The 15,645-nt window shown below is 39.0% G+C and overlaps 1 protein-coding gene across 1 annotated transcript in view; it reads right to left on the bottom strand.

The window, feature by feature from the left end:
• Positions 1 to 15,645, bottom strand: part of SMURF1 (SMAD specific E3 ubiquitin protein ligase 1) — a 2,072,011-nt gene that overhangs the window by 284,770 nt on the left and 1,771,596 nt on the right. Inside the window, exon 11 of the mRNA XM_044089363.1 lies at positions 4,675 to 4,778. Coding sequence (XP_043945298.1) covers positions 4,675 to 4,778 — 104 coding nt within the window. The remainder of the gene's footprint in view (positions 1 to 4,674; positions 4,779 to 15,645) is intronic.

The raw sequence follows: 15,645 nt of genomic DNA, 5'->3' as shown, positions 1-15,645 counted from the left end.
ATAGCTGCATGGATGCATCTACCCCCCGTAAAATAAATAGAATGTCAAACTGAAAAGTAAACCCCTTGTGGTGGAACTCAAACAAACAGGTTCTCTAATAAAAGAAAAAAAAAATGATTTGCATGTAAAAATAAATGTAAATCTCAAGATGCAAAAAATGCTCTTGATAAACTTAACAAGGAACTCCAGACCCTGACCAAATCAACCAAAGACAGATATGAGGTAATAACTGCCACCCAGGCAAAAGACAACCACAAAGCTTTTAATTGTTAGTAACCATAGAAACAATGCCTGGCATTGTGCAGAGTTACTAGTAAGTTATATCACATACTCAGACCTATGTGACATAGCTAATCTACTAGCATATACATTTAGCTCTAACTTAACCCAGTCACCCCTCTACATTTTCAGATCTCATGCTTGCATCTATAACCACCTCAGATCTTCCATGAATAAGTCATTAACTCACTATCCAAGATCAAGAACACTGCTTCTATGAAGCCAGATAACATACCGAGCTGTTTACTGTCCAGCTTGAAACATTGCCTGTCAGACTACCAACATGGGCTATTCAGTGTCAGCTTCCAAACAGGCTCAGTGCTGGGCAAATGGAGGATACCAACTGTCATCTACTTGGCACAAAGGTGGGGTGTGAAAAGACCTGGGAAGTTATAGACCTGCAAGTCTGATCAGCCTCATCTATAAAATTATGAAAAGGATCATTATGGAACTACTAAATAAGGACATAGGTAACCTACAAACTTTTGAGATAAGCTAGTTCAAATTTAAGGGCAGTTCCTGTTTACTTAACCCGGTTAACTTCTTCAAAAACGTTACTGAAACAATGGATAAGGGCAAATCATTACACACTTCATATTTAGACCTCGCAAAATTGTTTGACACTACACTAAACTCATGTACCATTGATAAATTATTTTATTTAAATGTTAAGCCCTATACAGCTATTGTTAAGGGATTATGGCTGATCAAGTTTGTACAGGACTGTACGGTTGGTACCCTCATAAACTCTCCAGAGGACACCAAGATCCAACAAGGCAGCCTTTCTCAAACCAATAGCTGCTGTCAAAACCATGGGCTAAAACTGAATGTCAAGACATACATAATATCCTTCAGTAAAGCAGAAGTCCCTTGTAAGTATCACAGTGGCAACATATCCTTGAAAACTGATCCGGTAGTTAGGGACCTGGGAACCTATGCAGACACCAAACTGTCCTTCAATCACCACATATCTACTACTTTAAGTGCTTTTTTTCTGCAGAGCTTATTACTAAGGGTATGGCAACCAGGTTGAGGGATATGATCTTTCCACTGCGGTCCACACTCATCAGACCAATCGAGTACAATGCCTACTGCAGTATGTACACGTCCAAACATCAGACACTTTGAATGCTCACAATGCTTTCTAAGAAAATCAAGGGGCTAAAATCATAAAAACTATTCAGACTGGCTCAAAGCCTTAACCCCTTTCTTAGTGTCATACAGGCTACTGAGGGGCAGTCTCTACCTCGTGTACAGTCTCAACAGAACCTATCATGCAGACCTACTGCACATTTGCAATTTCTATGGGGTATATACCTCCTCAAGAGATCTAAATCTGTTTTGCAACATAAACAGAACACGGTTGGAGAAAGATATGTATCACAGGGTTTACTATCAAAATGTAGAAGAGCAGTTAGGTGAACAAAGGAATGCCAAATATGTGTTGGATGATTCCTGTTTTGCCGAACTGCAATTCTACAAATGTTCTTTAGCGAATGCCACTGTGCATTTGCTCATATGAGGTTGACATTTATAAACAGATTGTGGTACAGTGCGAATCGGGAAATTCACTCCCTCACTGTAGTGCAACCTTGGAGGTAGAATATATCATTTGCAGGGGGGCTCGTCTCCCTGCAAAAACATGAATTAAAGTGATGTGCAGTACTGAACTGCGTATGTTCATACTGATGGGAATGTATGGCTAAGCTTCTAAAGATAGTCATGGATCAATAGCCTAGTATGTAGCTATGAACCTATGAAAAAAACTAAAAAAACGAAAAGTTATTTGCATTAATCCAGTACTAAAGAAGAGATATTTTAATGTTATTTTCATCAGCAAGGAAAAGATATGAAGGTATAACCAATATGACGTCTGATGGTACCACTTGCAGAATTTTTGTTAACTAGTGAACTGCGCACAAGATAATCATCAACAATGAAGACAGCATTAAGAGGAGCTTATGTTTCTTTGCAATCAAAATAGGGCTCCAATTCCAGTTGTGTTTAGAAGCCTGTCATTCCACTCCTGGAAAAGTGGGTAGCTTTTGTCAAGGGCTAGAGAGTTAAAGGGTGACCAGATTTTAGCGACATTTCAGTAACAGCTATGATGTTTGATTTGTGTAGAGAAACCCAGGCACTCAGTTGTCTTATTAATGCTACACTGTTTAGTAAGTGCAACTGTTAGTCAACATATCTTTATGAATATAATACATTACGATTAGGTGTAGTTTAAGTTGCATAAAGTGTAAGAGGTTAAAAGTAAGAGTGAAGTAGTAAAATATCACCTGCAAGTGGTTAAACTAGAATAAACATCCTAAAAGGGGGTTAGTTTGAGAAGACAAGTAAATATCAAAGTAGAAAATTCAAAGTGCATTGCAAGTCTATTATGGTGTTGCTGTTGTATGAGTCATGGTACTGAAGGTATCCTGACAGTATGTCAATTTTTGTTTTAGGTTTAGAACTGAACAAGTACAGTGCAGTTTTCCCAAAATGTGCTGGTACTCAGAGATGCTTAGAACCAATCTAGTTAAGCAGAATAGATTTGTGGTTTCTAAATACTGTATAGACAACGACAGATGTGGAGTCAAAGGAAGGCAAGCAGAAATAGCAGAGAGGTGTACTTTTACTGATGAGTAGGTCAGGCCCAAATGTAGTAACGCATACAGGTAGGAAAGGACCAGTGGAACAGAAACTAGAAACGGGTCCTGTTTTCTCTTGAGGCACCAATGGGAGAATCTTTTCCACTTTAATAAGTAATTTCACCTGGTACATGGTTTCCTGGCCTCCTGCAGGACACTGAGTACGTCCTCTGAGTATAGGTGCCTAAAGGGGATAAGAACCATATCCCCCACAGTGTCAGTTTGAGATCGAGTAGGTGGGGTTGAATAAAGGATCCCCTGTCTTGTGTAAGTAGGCTGAAGCAGTGAGGTAACCTGTGGTGACTGCCCTGGGCTAAAAGGTAGAGTAGGGGAAACCAATGCTGTCTTGGCCAAAAGGAAGTCACAAGCAAGATTTTTGGTTTGTCCTTCTGTATTTTCAGCAGGACTTTGTGAATCAGAGGAAATGGAAGGAAGGCATAAAGGAACATTTCATCCCATGAAAAGGACAATGTGTCCACTCTTCATGCTTGTGGATGGGGGAGCCTTGGGGCATCTGTTTGTTCTTGGGGGGGGGGCAAACAGATATGCCTGAGGAATACCCCACCTGTGAATTAGATCCTGAAATACCTCCCTGTGAATCCTGTGAATCATCCATTCATGGGAGGGTGTTAAGGTTCTGCTCAGGGTGTCTCTGATCCATCTTCTTTTGATGCAATGTAAACTGCCTGCAAATGAATTTGAATTGCTGCTGCCAGGGACCATATCTGTATAGCCAGACTACAGAGGGGGTACGACTCTGTTCCTCCTTGCTTGTTTACGTACCACAGGACTGTCATGTTGTCTGTGATGACCTTCAGGGTGCTTTGCAAAAAGACGTCTTGAAAGGCCTGCATAGCCAAGGGTAGGGCCTTTAGCTCTTTTTGGTTAATGTGGTAATTCCTTTCTTAAATGGTCCACTCTCGCTGGACTTTGTGTTGGTTGTCGGCATGGTGTAGGATGGCTCCCCAACCTAAATTGGACACATCTATGTATAGATGCTGTTTGGGTGGGCAAATCTGCAAGGGTACCCCCTTGACTGAGGGTAATGGTGGTAATCAACCAGGAGAGTTCCCTTTTTAAACAGGGAAGAGGAAGTTTTGCTTCCAAGGGATGAGAGTGTTGGCTTTCAGAGTTTCTCAAGATACACTGAAACTTCCTCATGTGTATCCTGGCTAGAGAGATCATGGGAATCAATGAGGCCATGTATCCTATTATCCTCAGAAATTCCCTAACAATGCAACAAAAATTCTGGGTTTTTGTACAAACTATAAACTGTATGCGGTGCTTAGTTGTGACTGAGGAATCATTCGTTTTTTTTTTTCCTTAAGAAGTCAATGACCTTAGACTAAGACTAAAAGGAGAGGCATTCGCAAAAAGGATGGCAGGCAAGTACATTTTTACATTTATTAATTTTATTTATATATCCCCTCAATCTGGACATGCATTCTCTCACTTTTCACTTCAGCAGCTCAGGAAACAGCCTACAAAAAGGATGACTCTCAGGCTTGCTTACAAATCCATCAAGACAACTGTTATATCAGTCTGTAAGAAGACCCTTTGCAGTATGCAACTGCTGGGATGTCACTAATATTCATTTATGGAAAAGGATCTTCAAAAGAGCTCATCTTCTAGAAGTCTGTTGTCAGGTTTAAACACAGGTTTCCACACTTCATTTGTTTCATCACAAACAAAAAATCAAACTCATTTCATACTATTAAGTGCAAGCTACTGAAATGTTATGTTAAGTATTCCCTACCTTGCTACTCCACCATAATCCAGTCCTTCTTCACCTCTAAATTTCACCATCAATCGCTTTTTCAAATCTTTTGGTCTCATCTTCATAACCTGACGGTATGATTCCTGGATAATTACAGAAAATTAATTGGCACAAAAGTTTATACTCTGTACCTATACATACCAGAAGCTCTAGCAATGTAAACCAACAATCTATTTGTGTAAGGTGATCGCTATAATACTAGACCATCTCGGAGGAACAACTCAACTGAGCGGTAATTACTTACATTTGGGCTTACTTGTCCTGTAAAGTACAATGAATCAAACACTCCTAACTCTTGCCATAGGCCAATAAAATTCTCGTACTTATGACTTACATAATTGTACCAAGTGTTGCAGTGTGCCACATTCAACTCTGCATTACATTATCTCACTTTGAAATGTAATAAAAGTAATTTTCTAAAGAAAAGCAGGAAAGAGGAGCTACGTGAACCTCTACCATTAAGAAAGTGAAGGGGACACATTTCCTGCTAAGCAAAAAATATTTTCTTACACACACTATAGATGTTCAAAATGAATAAGCCACCAAGAAATCCAAAGAGAAAGAACTTATTCCACTGTACAAGTGAATCAAAGTTGTTTGCTATGGAGAAATTGCGGGAAAATGCACTTAATAAACAAATATCTTCACTGAAGACCTGCAACGGTGATTATCTTTAACAACTGTATTGTCCCTTCAGTCAGCTGATTACATATGGGTAGTATCTCAAACATTCTTAAGTAGCCCAAAGTTGTGAGGATTAGGAATTCAAGCAGTTCAGATGGGAAATTGCTGGATATCATTAACTATTTAGGAGTTTATTGTATATAGCTTCAAGAAAGATAATAGGAATTTGTCTCCCTAGCAGAACTTACTTTCTTTTGAAGTGTTGGAAGTAAAGATCTACAGAACATAAATGTAATATTCCACAGTAAAAAGTGAGACCAACACTGTGCTATGGCAACAGCAAGTCTTGACATTACTACAAATTTCCTGCATTGAATTTAGCTTATAAGTAACAGTACAATTATTATGAAAAACATATCCAGTCAAATTAGTGCAGTCTGTTAGGACACTAGAAGAAAAATGCAGCAGAGAATGATAAAATTCTAAAGCCTGCGACTAGTTTTAGAAAATAAGTCATCCATACCTTCAATATAACACTCCATGTAGCAAGGAAACAGCAACTATGTTCAACAGACATATGCTGAACATATCAGTCTAGGACAGCTGCTATGGTTGCGTACAGAGACAAAGCCTTGACTATGGCCCAGATGACCCAGGGTTGATTAGAGGCTGGGGTGACTGACTGAACAGCAGGGAAAGGATGGGTGTGCTTGTCCTGGATGGGAGAAAGTACAATTGTGTAAGATAAACTTATGTAAGATAAACTTACCATAACAGTAGATGCCTGAATGACCACTACTGCAGTAGCCTCAGCTATATGGGTTATATCCTGCCATGGTTTATAAAGTAAACGACAAAAACGACACAAGAGCAGGTCTTTCCGATAAAATTTACTGTCTTTCAAAACTTTACTTAAAGCTATAAGCAATTTAAAATGCTACAACGTTAAAACCAAGGGAAGTAGCAACCAATAAAACATTTAAACCCTGATATACTACTAATATCCAACAAGACATATAAAATATGTTGTAAATTTCAACATATACAAACAATGGTTGAACGTACCACTGTAAGAGGTTATATAATACGTTGTTACTGAAATTGTAAATCCTTAAAATAGCAGGTATACAAACACCAACATTTACTGATGAACCTTTATCAACTGAACCAAAATTGGTGCCCCGTCTTACATTACAGTATTTACATAAAATGCTTTATAAAACATACTGTAGCCTATCGACTCAAATTTTTACTTTTCAAGACACAACTAATAGAACACACGTCATTTAGTCCAGGAACCCTATAGGCATCTAGTCTTATCTGCCAAGCCAGTTCCAATTCTTCCAAACGAAGTGGAGTTGGGCCACCTCTTGTAGAAGGTACCACCTGATCTATTGCCATGTATAAAAACCCATGACCATGATGGGAATAAACGTGTTTGGCCAGTGCATTTTCCAGCTTTCCTTTAGTAATTGCATACTGATGTTCATATACTCTATCTCGAAGCCTGCGTTCTGTTTTCCCAATATAATACGCAGTACACTGTTTGCATCTAGATCTTGATCTGATGCATTCAACATTGGAATGTTACATTCATTGTGGACTTTAACACTTAATATTGGAGAATAAAACAAATTGGTTCTCTTCAATCTAACTTCATCTATCAAAGTGTCTATTAAATCTTCCGAGTAACCACGTCCAAAAAACATAGTTTTGAGCAGTTCACATTCAGCAATGAAATCGCTCGATTGTGAGTTAATGCGTGCTGCCCTGACAAGTTGACCCTTGACAACTGAGCGTTTCTAATAGAAAGGATGGCTACTAGAGAAATGTAAAAAATCATTTGAGTATGTTGCCTTCCTGTGAATACTGGCCTGAAAGCAACGTTGGGTCCTATTTTTTACTAAAAAAACATCAAGATATGTTATTGCCTCAGTGTCGAACGATGAGGTGAACCGAAGAAAATCTGTGGTCTAATTTAAATAATGAACTCAATCAATACTTGCTTGAACAGGGCCTTTTAACAAGATAAAGATATCATCCAAAAACCTCGTATAATAGATGATGTTATTGACTAGATCAACGTTACTGAAGATAAATTCAGTTTCCCAATGCGACATAACTATGTTGGCAAAACTACTACTATTAGTTGTGTCTTGAAAAGTAAAAATTTGAGTCGATAGGCTACAGTATATTTTCTAAAGCATTTTATGTAAATTCTGTAATGTAGTAAGACGGGGCACCAATTTTGGTTCAGTTGATAAAGGTTTATCAGTAAATGTTGGTGTTTGTATACCTGCTATTTTAAGGATTTACAATTTCAGTAACAACGTATTATATAACCTCTTACAGTGGTACGTTCAACCATTGTTTGTATATGTTGAAATTTACAACATATTTTATATGTCTTGTTGGATACTAGTAGTATATCGGGGTTTAAATGTTTTATTGGTTGCTACTTCCCTTGGTTTTAACGTTGTAGCATTTTAAATTGCTTATAGCTTTAAGTAAAGTTTTGAAAGACAGTAAATTTTATCGGAAAGACCTGCTCTTGTGTTGTTTTTGTCGTTTACTGGGTTTGTGTTTGGTGAATTTATCTAGTCATGGTTTATAAAGCTTCAGGGCATCTTCCACACATCCAAACAGCTCGAGCTGAGCTGACTAAAAGGCAAGTTTGGATGTGAAGCCCTTCATAGCTTTCTTGCTAGCAGAGACAGTGAGGCTGAGCCCTGAAAGGACAATGTTAGGAACAACAAAACATATATATAACCAGATCCTAGCATAAAAGCACACCAAAAACAAGGAGGATGGAGGGAGGGAGTAGTTACTGCAGCAGTGATCTTTCAAACATACACTGTTATAGTAAGTTCAACTTACACAACTGTACAGATAGATTACCAAAGCTAATTATATTTGGTAGGTGGAAACAGAAGAGTCCAGGAGTTCTTGGAAAATGGTCCTAGCAAAGCTTGATCTAGACCTAGAGAAGGAATCAAACTTATTGTGATTAATAAAAGTATGTACAGAGAAGCAAGCAGCAGCTTCTGAAATACTGTCAGAATCCAACCTTTTCCAAAAATCCATAAATGAAGTCAAGGCCATGGAAGATTGGGCTCTGACCAGCCTGCCATACATTTGTTATGGTGAGTAAAACAAAAGGTAATAGTCTTAGACAATAATTTGCAAATAAGTTTGCTTTGACACAGGTTGCCTCTTCTTATCTTCACAAGAAATGAACACTTGATTTGAAGACCTTAAAGATTTAGTTCTGTCAAAATAGTACCACAGTTGTCTGTGGACAGCCATGATGTGGAGTATCCTTTCTCTCTTATTTTTAGGTTCAGAAAAGAAAACAGGAAAATGAATAATTTGGATTAAAGTAAACTGGGATGCCACTTTACACAAAAAAGGATTAGTTCTCAAAGAAACCTTGTCCCTGTGGAAAATGACAATGGGCTGACTCACCATAAGAGCTTGCAACTCGATACCCTTCCTGCAGAAGTCAGAGCAAAAGTAAAGCGGTTTTCTACATTATGAACCTCAAATCAACCAAATTAGCTGGTTCAAATGGAGCAAGTGTTAGCTTCTCTTGATACAATCAATATCCCAAGAAAGGACCACCAGTTTTCTGGGAAGCATTTTATGCCAAACCCCTTTCAAGAACATTTTGACATGAAACTACATTGAAAGAGGAGGATTCATGGACATACATGCTGAAAAGGCCAGTAAATTAACCTGAATAGAGGAATAAGAAAATCCATAGAAGATAGTAACTCACACAAATACTGTAAAATCAAAGCACTAGCCCTCAATAGGTCTAGTTATGTTGTTGGCACCAACTAGAAAAACCTTTTCCATTTGATAATATATGATTTTCTAGTAGCAGGATTTCTTGCCTCCATTAGTACCTGCTGTAAAGTACTCAGAAAACAAGTGTCTAAAGAAATCAAGACCCTATCATCCAGCAGTCATTTGAAGATGACTGATGTTGGGGTTTATCACACACCCCTGGTCTTATATGAGTAGATCCAGTATGTGAGAAAGCTTGTAGTAACTGCCACTGGCCATTTCCAAAAGAAGGGAGAACCATGGCTGCCTGAGCCAGAAGGCAGTAACCACAATGATCTTGTGGGATTCCTTCTGAATCTTCAGAAGTACCTTGGATACTGGTGGAAAGACATACAAGAATATTCCTTGTCCAAAAAAAGAAAAGAAGGGGCATCTGTCTTCCAAGCCTTCTTGCATTGTGTTCTGGAAAATAATGTTACCAGCTGATTGTTCAGAGAGAAGGCAAAGAGGTCTACTAAAGGAATTTCCCACACATGCATCAAATGTTGTAAGACCCCAGATCTAGTTTCCATTCATGAGGGTCTGCCTGGTCCTGCTCAGCTTGTCTGCCACATGATTTTGCTCTGACTGAATTTAGGATGCCTGTAGAGTAAGGTTGTGCTGTGAAGCTATATCCCAAGCTAACATGACTAATCTGCAAAGGGGGTATGACCTCATTCTCTTTTGCTTGCTGATGTACCACATGACTGTGGTATTGTCTGTAACCATTCGAAGAGGTCCAAGGGACCAAAGACAGTTCAGAGACTTGAGTGCCTTGATCAGGGCAAGCATCTCCTGGATATTTATGAGCTTGCATCTGCCCTTGGTGTTCCACACACCCTGCACTTTTATCCCTCCTGAAACTGTTCCCCAAACAAAGTCCGAGGTGTCTGTGGTGACTAACTGCTTTGCAGCAGGGCAGGAGAAGGGGAGACTTGGACTTAATTATATCCGTTGTCTCCACCAAAAGATCTCTCTTCTGACAAAACTCAGTATTGGGATCTGAAAAGATAAGGGGTTTTGATGCTGGCACCACACAAAGTCTGAGTGGAAAACCTTAGAACTAGATCTAAACAAAGATCTATTTTTTTTTCCTGTGGAAGAAAAGTTCTTTGAACTGAGGCGTCTAAATGACATCCCAGGAGTACGATCCTGTATGAGGGAGTCAAGAAAGACTTTTGAATGTTCCCTTGGAATCCCAGTTTGTGCAAGAGCTCTCACCCAAGAGAGAGACTCCTGACACCATGAAAGATACTCTGCAAAGATGAACAAAGTTGTCTAAATATGGAAAAACATGGATACTCTGTAGCCTGCTATGAGCTACAATCAGAGCTAAACACTTTGTGAACACTCTTGGTGCAGTGGCTAGTGCAAAGAGTAAGGTAGAGAACTGATAATGTGATCCAGACACACAAAACCTTAAGAAACCCCTGATGTCTGGATAAGTAGAAGTGATAAGTATCTAAGTTCAGGAATACCAGGAAATTTGAAAGAGGAAGAAGACTGTAACAGGTTATGAAGTGACATTTTAAATGTTGACACCATCACAAATGGGTTTAGGAAAGAGAGACCCAGAACTGGTCTCCAAGCATTTTATTTCTTTGGCACTAGGAACATCTTTGAATAAAACTACTTTCCCACCTGGGAAGGAAGAACTGATTCTATCACTCCATGGGACAGCATGTGATGAACAGATGTAAACAAGAGAATCTGATCTGCAGGATGAGGAATGACCCCCCTGGAAAGGGGGAATTTACTCCCAGTGCCATCTGTAACGCTGATAAAATATTTTCAGAACTGAACTGTCTGAAACAATACGTTTCCAAAGAGAAAAATGGAGATTTACACTTTCTGCAAGAGAAATGGGATTAGGGTGGGTGGGGGGTCACAAAGTCTCTTGAAGAGTCATCCAGACTTATTGGAACAAATTTAGCTTTGGGAGATTTGAGACCTACTTTGGAACCCCATTGCCAGTTCTTAAATGTCTTTTTGCCTGAACTTTGTTTGAGGCTGTTAATTCTTTTTTTTTTTTTTTTTTTTGCCAAAGCTGGATGAGGAGAAAAAAATCCCTCAGGCAATTTGGAAAAAGAGTACTGAAAAATCTCAGATTCCCTGGATCAGCTGGCCCCTTTCAATACATTTTGATCACCTCTGCAGCCGAGGGGCTAAGCACAATCTTTATCCAAGGGAAAATTTAAAATCTTATTTTTTACATAAGCCATAGGTTCTGAGAATGCAGCTAAGCAAACCTCTTTAAAACAGTACCAGTGGCCATAGCCCAGAAGTATCAACAGTCATAAACACACTGTAAACAATGAGTAGCGACCTGTGCAATAAACAAAACTAAATTAAAGCAGATTTTTCTTCACAAGAAGAAACTGTCGATAACACATTCCTCATACTTTCACAATTTGTCAGAACAAACTTTAAAATATCAGCCTGACAATACAAAACTCTGGAAATCCAAGTTGCAGAAGTATACACTTTTTCCCCATACTTATCAATAATTTTTACATTCTTATTTAGAAGATTAGGACTGGAATTAACTATCTGGTTAGCAGCAGTGGAATCAGCTATGGCTATAGCTGCTCAGTCAGGTTTGGGAATACTGCACACAAATTTAAAAGACTAAGGAACTTTATACATCCTATCCGCCTTTTACGGACAGTTGGGTATCAGGAAAATTGCAAGCAGTAAACACATCCTCTAAAGCAGACAGGAAAGGAAGCTGGGTGTTGGTAATGGAAAATCCTTCTGTCATAGTATGTTGTGAGGTACTGAGAAACCGCAGTGTTCTCCATCTGAAAATATAGGAATATTCTAGCAGCAGTCTCAGAGAAAGAGAAACCCCTACAGGGAGAATCAGACAATGAGTTCTCCTCAGAGTCTGAATCAGAAATTGTAGGACAAATCCCTGAATCCATCCCTGCATCTTCCTATTCAGATTCTAAATCTTGAATCTTTTCAGGAAGAGAGGAATCCCTCTTTCTTTACCAGAAAGTACCATACAAGAAGTATTATTAGCCTGAAATAAACGCTGAGTCAGCACGCCTAGCCAAAGAAACATGAGGAGGAGTAGGTGCATGCTTGGTTTTCAGTTTGACAGGAAAAATGGGGCCAACCCTGTTATAAATGGCAGCAGCCACTATCCTAGGGATGGACACAGCATTCTAACACAGCAGGGAAATCTTCCCTGTTCCCTCTCCCAGGAATGACAAGAGTGGCTCTCCCTTGCCCAGTGAAGGGACTCCAACACTCGGACATGTGGCTAACCCCTGGTCCACTGTGGCTGTAGGTAATACACCAGAGAGATACAGGGTAAAAATGAGTGGCTTGAGGTACAACAAATGGCTACAGCAATGACATCCACCTACGGCCATGGCAAACTGCTAACCTGCTTTGATGTCAAAGGCTGTTTGCTTAACTTCTTTTTGTGGCTGCAAGAAGGACCATTTTACAGGACTGGTAGACTGTTCCATGATCAAGCCAAAAATGATGACTCTTTCTCAGAAAAGAGCAGCAGAAAACGCCAGTAAATCTACCAGACCACAAAAGTTACTTTTTTGACAAAAAAAACCAACACAGTAAAGAGCACTTTAAAACACTGTATCAGACCCACTCGACAGAAAATGTACTTTCAGTTAGTATACACAACTTTTAAACTGACTGAAAGAAATGAGTGTTACATTTAAAAGAACATCACAGTTGCAATACAACTGAACAACTTCTAGCTTTAAAATTACTTTCCTGAAGAGGAAGGTAATAACAAAACATCAACAAAATTTTACAAAATGTAAGTTTTTCACCCAAAGGGAACTTATCTGCCCAGAGACGAAAAGTACAAGCCAACCACTGAGAATCCAAAGCCTCAGAGGAGCACACTCTGATGGCAGTAAAGCTCTGAAGGGCTTCAGGCCAAAACTTTAGTCAGCTCAGCTCCAGATACTTGACAGTTTTGCACGTGGAAGGTGCCCTGAAGCTTTGGAAGCTGCATGGCTGTTACATCCTTGGCAGATTACAATGCATATAGCCAAGGCTTCTGCTATAGTGATCAATATAAAGAACATCTCTTGCTGACACGCTCTGTAAGAGGAAGTGTGGTTCAAAGAGGAGATTTCCACTCAGACATAATCAATGGAGCATGGAGAGCTAGGAAAGGGAGGTGGGTACAGCATTGGAGGAAAAAAAAAACAGACAAGCTGAGCCAACAAGACACCCATATGTTCATGTTCCATGACAAGCCCCAGCAATATCTGATTTAGTTCGGAGAGGTGTGGGGATAGGAGGACGGCTGGTAGACCTGGAATGGACATGGGCCACTGAAAGCCTGGACGATATAGATGAGTTCCAAGGGGACCAAAACCAATAAAAAATATGTACAGCATATCAATCTATGAGGAGGGTTTTTGAAATATGTAACTACTGGGACTTCACCTTCTAATATTCCCAGTTTGGCATCGATTTGTACCTCCACTAACTCCCATATGAGGGCGGTACATATCACATACTGGTACACATGAAAATGTTGTGCCACCAAGCAAGCAGAATTCTGTCATCTACAGATCCCAAGTTTGACCCACACAACAGAGATGCACACAGGGCAGGTAGAGTATGACATGACTGGGCAAGAAGAGAAAATTGGGCATTTTCTGCTGTACCAGAGAAACGTGGAAGGAACAGACTGCATACATTTTATTTATTTTTAAACACCTTTATTCAATTACCACTTGTGACACAGGCAAATTTATATTTATATAAAAGTAAACTGTATTAAGTTCACATTCACAAATATTATACTTCACATATACTGCTGTATCATATAACCTAAGCAACATTACATTTAGTTATTTATTTATTTATATTTGTTGACCGGGAGTGTCCGACTGGATGTAGGTCCATTTTCAGTGGAGGCCCGGGGAGAAAAGCTCCACAGTTAAGATAAACAGACAGTAGTTACATTGGATTACATAGCAATTAGCAATTTACATAGCAATTACTTACAACATATTTACAGATGAAGAACATAGTACATCAGTAGACAACTAGAATCTTTATCTGTGAAGCATATAACAGACATTAACAAATGATACAAGAAGTTCCTGCTGTATAATAAGTACTGGCTTATGAGCATCTGAGCTTGCTGTAATCAAGGTAGTTAGTGGAGTGGAAAGAAAGGTAGTGGTTGGTTGGGGTGGGTGATATTAGAGTGGGAGTTGCAAGGGCATAGCCAGCATGTTTTTAGGTGCGCTTTTAGTAAAGTTTTGAAGTGGGTGCATGATGGTATGGAGGTAATTGTGGGAGGGAGGGAGTTACATAATTTGGCTATAAATATAAATTACATAATTTATTCAATCCCTGTCCTTTTGTTTTTAAACAAGCATCATCTTTATCAAGCAATCATTTATGACATAGGCAATCATACATTTACATAAATGAAAACAAGCCACAATGACACAATCTTTGTTGCAAGCATTTTACATCACAAACCATAATGACACACTTCCAGTTGCAAACATTACACATCACTTATAATCTACCCAATCATTTTAATTCACATTACATAACTCATTTAAGTCCTACCTTCCTTTAAACCTCATTCCTCCCCAGTATGTATTGTTCCCATAATTCCCATTTTTTCTATGTAGTTTGCTCCTACCCTTTTCTAAAGATCTCAATTCCAAATATTTTCTCTCTGTTACTATATTCACTATTTCTAGTATAGATGGTTTAGATTTTGATTTCCATTTTCTAGTAATTGCTTTTTCGGCAGCTACCAAAATAAGACACAGCAAGACCCTACCATGTCTAGGCAATACCGATCCTGTATCACAGCTCAGAAAAATCATCTGCCTCATCACACCAATCTGCCCAACCATCATCTCTGACAGTGCATCCCAGAGGGAATACTTTAAGTCCACCAACTCACCACACTCCTAGAAAATATGTTCTTAATTACCTCTTTCTTCCCTATAACACCTCCAGCATTTGCTACCTACCTGAGGAAAAATTTTCTGGAGTCTACTTGAGGTATAAAAATATCTGTGTAAACATTTCCAAGCAAAAATCCTTTGGGAGACGTACATACATCCTCCCTTTGTTTCTCTGTGAATTGCTTATCCATCTCTCTTTCTAATCCTTTCTAACCTCCCCTGATTGATTCTTACAGGTATCATGCTATATTTACATGCTCTGCTAATTATTCCTTTTTTAATGGCAGCTTCTGTTCTAGATTCTACTCAAAACTCTACCAGTGCTGGTCTATCGTTTAGGACCCCTATTCTTTTCTTTGCCTATACTTTAAAATCAATCCTTGATAGGAAAGGCAATCTGTAACTTGCTGGTCAAATAAATGTTGAGCATCTTCCCATTCTATCATTTTTCCCCCTCAAGTTGTTTGCTACTAATACCTTGGTTCCTTTGCCAGTTTTCCCCAATAAATTCTGGCCCCCCTCTTGCCTATTGTCTATATCCCTAATTGCAGTCAAGCCTATCAGAGAA

The sequence above is a fragment of the Protopterus annectens genome, chromosome 12.part0 (assembly GCF_019279795.1).
Source record: "Protopterus annectens isolate FY-2018-M chromosome 12.part0, PAN1.0, whole genome shotgun sequence".
Taxonomy (NCBI): Eukaryota; Metazoa; Chordata; order Ceratodontiformes; family Protopteridae; genus Protopterus; species Protopterus annectens.
The sequence above is the reverse complement of the archived record's forward strand: the minus strand, read 5'-3'. Positions and strand labels throughout refer to the sequence as shown.